Source organism: Triticum urartu, chromosome 1A (assembly GCF_056163025.1).
Source record: "Triticum urartu cultivar PI428250 chromosome 1A, HENAU_Tu73, whole genome shotgun sequence".
NCBI lineage: Eukaryota > Viridiplantae > Streptophyta > Magnoliopsida > Poales > Poaceae > Triticum > Triticum urartu.
In genome coordinates, this window is record NC_141873.1 from 36372451 (window position 1) to 36382040 (window position 9590).

At 45.9% G+C, this 9590-nt stretch overlaps 1 protein-coding gene across 1 annotated transcript; it reads left to right on the forward strand.

The window, feature by feature from the left end:
- Positions 1-274: 274 nt before the first annotated feature.
- Positions 275-8367, forward strand: LOC147988827 (uncharacterized). The gene is made up of 7 exons (XM_087535979.1): positions 275-1107; positions 2742-2932; positions 3105-3122; positions 6412-6732; positions 7045-7484; positions 7602-7695; positions 7982-8367. The coding sequence occupies exons 1-7, from the start codon at positions 275-277 to the stop codon at positions 8365-8367; spliced, it is 2283 nt and encodes a 760-aa protein (XP_087392105.1).
- The last annotated feature ends 1223 nt before the right edge of the window (positions 8368-9590 follow it).

Here is a 9590-nt window from a genome sequence, read left to right on the forward strand (position 1 = left end):
GACAGCCTTGGAGAGGATATAGACTTGTGCGGCATAGTTAGGTACTTAGATGAGATAACTCAACTATGTAACCATATATTCTTATCTCTATCTTTTCTTCTCCCTCAAGTTGTAATCTCCAACTGTATGTGCTATCTAGGGAGGTGCGCCCTTCTCTATAAACACGCAGCGCATCCCCTCTCGTTGAGGTAAGACATTTTCGCCTAACGCACATGGTAATCAGAGCCTCCTCTTCCTAAACCCTAACTTTTTTTGATCTCCATTAGTGCTAGCCATGTCTTCCTCCAGGGCCGTCCAATCAAACCTAAGTGGTCAGGTCACGGAGAAGCTCTCCCGGACGAACTACGTCCTGTGGCGAACCCAGATCACGCCGCAGCTAAGGGGAGCCAGGCTCTTCGGCTACGTTGATGGCACCATGCGAGAACCGGCGCGCCTCCTCGTCTCCAAGGACAAGGATGGGAAGGAATCTTCCGAGCCCAACCCCCTCCACCCCATCTGGGTCAAGGAGGACCAGCAGGTGCTGGGCTACCTGCTCAACAACCTCACCAAAGAGGTGTTGATCACAGTGACCGCGGTCACCACCGCCCATGCTCTCTGGATGACGCTGGCAGGTATGTTCTCCTCGCAGTCCTTGAGCCGCATCAACATCATCCGCACTGCCTTGATCAATGCACAGAAGGGCACCCAGTCTGTGGCCGCCTACTTTGCCTCCATGCGGGGCCTTGCTGACGAGCTCGCCGCGGCCGGGAAGCCCATACAAGACGACGAGCTGATCTCCTACCTGTTGTACGGGTTGGACATGGATTACCAGCCCCTCGTATCTGCCCTCGACGCCCGCGTCACGCCGGTCTCCCTCGACGAGCTCTACGCCATGCTGAGCAATTTTGATCAGCGTGTCACTCAGTTCCACAGCACCGGCGGCGGCTTCAAGTCGTCGGCAAACGCGGCAACCCGCGGGCGCGGCGGATCCTCCTCTCGTTATCGGGGTCATCCTCGTTCCAAGGGCAAGCAAGGCGGCAGCAGCTCCGGTTCTCACGGCGGCCGCCCCTCCTCCACCAACAATAGGGGCCGCCGCGGCGGCGGCTCGGGCAAGTCCCGTCTGATGCGGTCCGCTGCCAAATCTACGGAAAACCTGGTCACACGGCCAGGGACTTGCTACCTCTTGAGCACTGCATTGGTTTTTCCCGAAGAGGAAGGGATGATGCAGCAAAGTAGCGTAAGTATTTCCCTCAGTTTTTGAGAACCATGGTATCAATCCAGTAGGAGGCTACGCGCGAGTCCCTCGCACCTGCACAAAACAAATAAATCCTCGCAACCAACGCGATAAGGGGTTGCCAATCCCTACACGGCCACTTACGAGAGTGAGATCTGATAGATATGATAAGATAATATTTTTGGTATTTTTGTGATAAAGATGCAAAGCAAAGTAAAAAGCAAAGGAAATAACTAAGTAGTAGGAGATTAATATGATGAAGATAGACCCGGGGGCCATAGGTTTCACTAGTGGCTTCTCTCGAGAGCATAAGTATTCTACGGTGGGTGAACAAATTACTATTGAGCAATTGACACAATTGAGCAAAGTTATGAGAATATCTAGGCATGATCATGTATATAGGCATCACGTCCGAGACAAGTAGACCGACTCCTGCGTGCATCTACTACTATTACTCCACTGATCGACCGCTATCCAGCATGCATCTAGAGTATTAAGTTAATGTAAACAGAGTAACGCCTTAAGCAAGATGGCATGATGTAGAGTGATAAACTCATGCAATATGATGAAAACCCCATCTTGTTATCCTCGATGGCAACAATACAATACGTGCCTTGCTGCCCCTACTGTCACTGGGAAAGGACACCGCAAGATTGAATCCAAAGCTAAGCACTTCTCCCATTGCAAGAAAGATCAATCTAGTAGGGCAAACCAAACTGATAATTCGAAGAGACTTGCAAAGATAACCAATCATACATAAAAGAATTCAGAGAAGATTCAAATATTGTTCATAAATAGACTTGATCATAAACCCACAATTCATCGGTCTCAACAAACACACCGCAAAAGGAAGATTACATCGAATAGTTCTCCACAAGAGAGGGGAAGAACATTGTATTAAGATCCAAAAAGAGAGAAGAAGCCATCTAGCTACTAACTATGGACCCGTAGGTCTGAGGTGAACTACTCACACTTCATCGGAGGGGCTATGGTGTTGATGTAGAAGCCCTCCATGATCGATGCCCCCTCCGGCGGAGCTCCGGAACAGGCCCCAAGATGGTATCTCGTGGATACAGAAAGTTGCGGCGGTGGAATTAGGGTTTTGGCTCCGTATCTGATCGTTTGGGGGTACGTAGGTATATATAGGAGGAAGGAGTATGTCAGTGGAGCAACAGGGGGCCCACGAGGGTGGAGGGCGCGCCTGGGGGGTAGGTGCCCCCCTACCTCGTGGCCTCCTCTTTTGTGTCTTGACATAGGGTCCAAGTCTCCTGGGTCTTGTTCGTTGAGAAAATCACGTTCTCGAAGGTTTCATTCCATTTGGACTCCGTTTGATATTCCTTTTCTTCGAAACCCTAAAACAGGCAAAAAAACAACAATTCTAGGTTGGGCCTCCAGTTAATAGGTTAGTCCCAAAAATAATATAAAAGTGGATAATAAAGCCCAATAATGTCCAAAACAGTAGATAATATAGCATGGAGCAATCAAAAATTATAGATACGTTGGAGACGTATCAGGACTGCTGGTACAGGTTCGACGAGGACGAACCCTCCTCTAAAGATGATGACAAAGTCGCTGCCGTTGCCGATGGGTCGTACGGCATTGACACCAACTTGTACCTCGACAGCGGCGCGACTAATCACCTCACAGGGGAGCTCGAGAAGGTAACCCTCCGTGAGAAGTATCACGGGAAGGACCAGATTCACACAGCCAGTGGTGCAGGTATGAGTATACGTCACGTTGGTCATTCGGTTATACGTACTCCTTCTCGTAATATTCATCTTCACAAAATTCTGCATGTCCCTAGTGCCAACAAAAATCTTCTCTCTGTTCATCGCATCACCATTGACTATCATGTGTTCATTGAATTCCATCCTTTTTCTTTTTGATTAAGGATCAGGCCACGAGGAAGGTACTGTATCGAGGTAGATCCGTGCGAGGTCTTTACCCGTTGATTCCGGAGCTTAGAAGATTCAATAAAGAAGCCCGTGGTGCTGTCAAACTCTCTTCCACACGATGGCACGATCGTTTAGGGCATGCTTACTTTTCCCTTGTTGAACGTTTGCTTAGGAAAAATAAGCTCTCGTTTGTTGGTGAGCATAATATTGAGACCATTTGTGACTCTTGCCAAAAAGCAAAAAGTCATCAGTTACCCTATCCTATTTCCACAAGTGTTTCTACTGTTCCATTACAATTAATATTTTCTGATGTCTGGGGGCCTGCCCCTAGTTCTGTTGGTAGACACACGTATTACGTCAGTTTCATTGATGACTTTAGCAAATTTTCTTGGATATACCTTCTCAAGAAGAGGTCCGATGTTTTCCAAGTTTTTAAGAACTTCCAAGCACTCGTTGAACGCAAGTTCGACCGCAAGATCATTGCGGTCCAATCAGATTGGGGAGGGGAATACGATAAATTAAACTCCTTTTTCCAAACAATTGGCATATCACATCTTGTGTCTTGCCCTCATGCTCACCAACAGAATGGCTCTGCCGAACGTAAGCATAGGCATATCGTTGAAGTTGGCCTTGCACTCCTTACAGGAGCATCCATGCCCTTAAAATTCTGGGATGAAGCGTTTCCCACTGCTGTTCACATCATCAATATGCTCTGATACGTCTCCAACGCATCTATAATTTTTTATTGCTCCATGCTATATTATCTACTGTTTTGGACTATATTGGGCTTCATTTTCCATTTTTATATTATTTTTAGGACTAACCTATTAACCGGAGGCCCAGCCCAGAATTGCTGTTTTTTGCCTATTTCAGTGTTTCGAAGAAACGGAATATCAAACGGAGTCCAAACGGAATAAAATCTTCGGGAACGTGATTTTCTCACCGAACGTGATCCAGGAGACTTGGACCCTGCTCCAAGGAACAAAAGAGGCGGTCACGAGGGTGGGGGCCCCCCTAGGGCGCGCCCCCTGCCTCGTGGGCCCCTCGTTGCTCCTCCGGCGTACTTCTTCCTCTTATATATACACACGTACCCCCAAACGATCAGAACAGGAGCAAAAAACCTAATTCGACCGCCGCAACTTTCTGTATCCACGAGATCCCATCTTGGGGCCTGTTCCGGAGCTCCGCCGGAAGAGGGCCGTCATCACGGAGGGCTTCTACATCATCATAGCCTCTCCGATGAAGTGTGAGTAGTTTACCTCAGACCTTCGGGTCCATAGTTAGTAGCTAGATGGCTTCTTCTCTCGCTTTGAATCTCAATACAAAGTTCTCCCCCTCTCTTGTGGAGATCTATTCGATATAATCTTATTTTTGCGGTGTGTTTGTTGAGACCGATGAATTGTGGGTTTATGATCAAGTCTATCTATGAATAATATTTGAATCTTCTCTGAATTCTTTTATGTATAATTGGTTATCTTTGCAAGTCTCTTCGAATTATCCGTTTGGTTTGGCCAACTAGATTGGTAGTTCTTGCCATGGGAAAAGTGCTTAGCTTTGGGTTCGATCTTGCGGTGTCCTTACCCAGTGACAGAAAGGGCAGCAAGGCACGTATTGCATCGTTGCCATCGAGGATAACAAGATGGGGTTTATTTCATATTGCATGAATTTATCTCTCTACATCATGTCATCTTGCTTAAGGCATTACTCTGTTTTTAACTTAATACTCTAGATGCATGCTGGATAGCGGTCGATGAGTGGAGTAATAGTAGTAGATGCAGAATCGTTTCGATCTACTTGTCACGGATGTGATGCCTATATACATGATCATGCCTAGATATTCTCATAACTATGCTCAATTCTGTCAATTGGTCAACAGTAATTTGTTCACCCACCGTAGAATACTTATGCTCTTGAGAGAAGCCACTAGTGAAACCTATGGCCCCCAGGTCTATTCTCATCATATCAATCTCCATTACTTTAATCTTGCTTTGCCTTTTACTTTGCCTTTACTTTTTACTTTGCATCTTTATACCAAAAATATTATATCTATCAGATCTCACTCTCGTAAGTGACCGTGAAGGGATTGACAACCCCTAATCGGGTTGGTTGCGAGTAGCTATCGCTTTGTGCAGGTACGAGGGACTTGAGCGTGGCCTCCTACTGGATTGATACCTTGGTTCTCAAAAACTGAGGAAAATACTTACGCTACTGTGCTGCATCATCCCTTCCTCTTCGGGGAAAACCAACGCAAGCTCAAGACGTAGCATGCTCCCAAGTCGAGTCATAAACAATGAAACACCCATCGAGAGGCTCCTTCACATCAAACCCAACTACAACTCTCTATGTGTTTTTGGTTGTGCGTGCTGGCCTAATCTCTGTCTATACAACTCCCGCATACTCATGTTTCGCTCCAAACAGTGTGTTTTTCTAGGATATAGTGCTCAACACAAGGGGGTGAAGTGTCTAGATGTCTCCACTAGACGTGTCTATATCTCGCGAGATGTTGTCTTTGATGAGACCAAATTTCCCTTTGCCAATCTCCACCCCAATGCCGATGCCCTACTCCGCAAAGAAATTCTCCTCCTTCCACCATCCCTCACTAATCTTGATGAAGGGGAGTATAACTGTGATGATCATATGCTGACTGACTCTCAAACCAGTGGAAAGTGGTAGCGGATAATCCGAAATATCCGATATTCGTATTCAGAAAATGCCTATTCATATCTGAAACATCCGCATCCGAACCAAAATGGAAATGAAAATTATCCGTATCCGAATTTATTAAACAAATAAAAAATAAAATATGGTAGGAGATTTTGACACAAATATGGATATGGAAGTGGATATATCCGTATCCGAATAAGATTATGGGAGGTAATTTTTAAAATTCTAGGCAAAATATTCCAATTATCCAACATAAAAGCTAAATAAGCGGTCAAATTTTACTCTTTATATGATTAAACTTATAAATTATTATGCATTACAATACTATTTATTCATAAACCTATTTATCATTGACTTATTGTATGTCACAAGTTGATTATTTTAGGTCACATAGCTATCGACTAATTTACTTAAGCAATATGTTGATATTATTCGTATCCGTTCCGAATCAAGAAAATATCCGATACGTATCCGTATTCGAATAATATCAGAGCCGCATCCGTATTCGATAACATCCGTATTCGGATTTGTATTCGTTTTGAAAATATGAAAATGAAAGTGGTAAGAGCACTATCTGATCTGCATCCGATCCGTTTCCACCCTTACAAACCACTGTGCATGAGTTGTGTGATGATGCAGGAGAAAATGGAGCAGAAATTGGTGAACAAAACGGCCTAAACAGGCCATATTTCATGTGTCCTGCCCCGAGGAGCAAATCTGTCTCGGGATCAGCAGCGGCAGACCTGCCAGCCGGATCTGCTTCGGGATCCGCTGTAGGACCGGCTCGGGGCTCCACGCCCTCCACTGCGCCCGACACGGCCGACCGCGCCTCTGCCAGCGAGTCAGCGCACACCACCCGTCCGCCTCTCCCTGGACCCACGGGCGTCCGGTTCCCGGACCAGCCGCTGTGCTACACGCGGCACGGGCGGTGCCGGTCGGCAGGCGCTGGACCCACCTCTGGTGCGGTGGATGCGGGGTCTCATGATGAGGCCAGTCGCATGGGATCTTCTACGCCAGTGCCACGTTGCACGCCTTCACCCACGATCACAGAAGATCCGGCTGCAGATCCAGCCCCTGGCATGGAAGTTGGTGGCTCGGGATCTGCCTCGGGATCAGATTCTGTAGCACCTGGAACTCCTGTAGCCGGCTCAGGAGCGTCTGTGGCGCGCGTCCAGGCTCCTTCCACAACACGCCGTACAAGGTTGCAACAAGGGGTAATACAACTAGTGAATTATAAAAATATTACGAAATATGGACTTGTTTGTTCCACAGGTGAACCATACACACTTGATGAAGCACTTGCGGATGAGAATTGGAAGAAGGCCATGCATGAGGAGTATATGGCTTTGAAGAGAAACAAAACATGGCATTTAGTACCTCCACAGCAAGGTAAAAATCTCATAGATTGCAAGTGGGTGTTCAGGATTAAGAGAAAGTCCAATGGCACTGTTGATCGCTACAAGGCAAGGCTTGTGGCCAAGGGCTTCAAGCAACGGTATGGTATAGATTACGAGGACACATTTAGTCCCATTGTGAAAGCTACTACCATCCGTCTTGTTTTGTCCATTGCTGTGTCCAAGGGCTGGAGTCTCAGACAGCTAGACGTACATAATGCGTTCCTTCATGGCATTCTGGAAGAGGAAGTGTACATGAAACAACCTCCTGGGTTTGAAAACCAACATGCACCCTCGTATGTGTGCAAGCTTGACAAGGCACTATATGGGTTGAAGCAAGCTCCACGAGCATGGTACTCATGACTCAATCATAAAATGCAAACACTTGGCTTTGTTCATTCTAAGTCTGACACTTGATTGTTTATTTACAACAAGTGCAACACATGTATATTTGTTCTCATCTACGTTGATGATATCATTGTTACAAGTTCCTCTGATGAAGCTATCATAGGACTTTTGAAGGATCTCGGTACATTTGAAGGATCTTGGAGACTTGCACTATTTCCTAGGGATAGAAGTGAGGAAGCATGAGGATGGCCTTCACCTCTCCCAGGAAAAGTATGCCGTGGATTTGGTAAAAAAAAAAGCTGGCTTACAAGGGTGTAAACCTTCACCTACTCCATTATCCAGCTCAGAAAAACTGTCTCTCACAGGAGGGCAAGCCTTGAGTCAAGAAGACATCACTAAATACAGGAGTCTCGTAGGTGCACTTCAATATCTTACACTTACTGATATTTCTTTTGCTGTTAACAAAGTTTGTCAGTTCCTTCATGCACACACCACTGTTCACTGGACAGCTGCTAAACGCATAGTCAGATACATCAAGAACACCCTTAGCATTGGTCTTAACTTCAGCAAGTCATCATCCACACTGGTCAGTGCCTTCTCAGATTCGGATTGGGCAGGTTGCCTAGATGATAGGAGGTCTACTGGTGGTTTTGCAGTGTTCTTTGGTCCTAATCTAATTTCATGGTGTGCAAGGAAGAAGGCTACTGTTTCTCGATCCAGTATAGAGGCTGAGTACAAGGCATTGGCAAATGCTACTGCCGAAATCATATGGGTGCAATCTATTCTGAAGGAGTTTGGCCCTTTCAGCAGTACAGTATACTGCCTGATCAACAGTTATTCTCGATGTTACTAGTTTACCATGTTAACAAACTCATCTGGATACACACACGCGCCGAACTAGTCGTGGCTTCACTTTCTGTCTACATGTAGGTTCTCGAACAGCTTGCACGTCACCTCTATTGTACGGTTAATATGGAGAACGAAGTATACCCGGCTTCCTTTTTCAAGTCACCTCTATTGTACGTATGTGTGTCCCAGTCAGGCTCCTACGCCAACCCTACGTGCATCACTGTTGAACCAGCGCCCCTGAGCAGCTATCGTCACTGTTGAACCCTTCCACAAATGTGAAGCAATATCAAATCTTGCCACGTGACGAGAATACATAACCTCACTGTCCCAATAAGACGGTAGAAACCTACGCCGGAGCTCCGTCAACTACGTCCAAATAAACGAATTCAAGAAGGATCGAAATCCGGAGAACAAACACGAAGAAGAAGTGCCGCACCTGCGAGGATTAAAAACCCTAATCTAAACTACTAACCATGGCGGAGACACCAAGATTCTCCTTCCGACCATCGGCCGTCAGAGTGGCAGGCAGAGAGTAGACCAGATGGACACACGGAGATGCGAGATGGGACACGCTGGCGTTCAATCAACGCCAGGTGGACGCGCGCGCTAAAATCCATCCGTCAAAATAAAAAACGTTTCAGGATCTATACGTGCAGCCCCTCACGGGTTCCAGGTTACGGGCAAACTTCCTCCAAATCGCTCACTAATCCCCTGATTTTCGCTGTCAACACCGCAAATAACCAACCAAAAGATGCCACGTCACCCAGCAAAACTCAAACTTTCTTTTTCTTTCTTTTTTCTGAAACGAGCAAAACTCAAATTAACACAACGGAATCCTTCGTTATGGTTATAATTTCATCAGTTTTGCTAAACCACATCTAGATGTGCCATAAGTATTGCACATCTAAGTCATATGTCATTGATCTTACATTGAGATTCGTGTGAATATTTTTTTTCTCTTTTTTTCTTTATACTTGATTCACTTACTTAGATGTGCAATAACTAGATCACATCTAGATGTGCCCTAGACACACCCTAAGGCCTTGCACAGGGCAAGGAGCTTAAAGAAATAAACCAATCGTTTCTTAAGCACCTGTGCTTATTTTTACAGGATAGACGCTTAGTTAGGCGTCTTGCCTGTAGAAATAGACACCGGTGCTTCAGAAAAATTCAATTTATTTTTCTAAGCACCTTCCTAAGCACCTACCATTGTACAAGGCCTAAAGG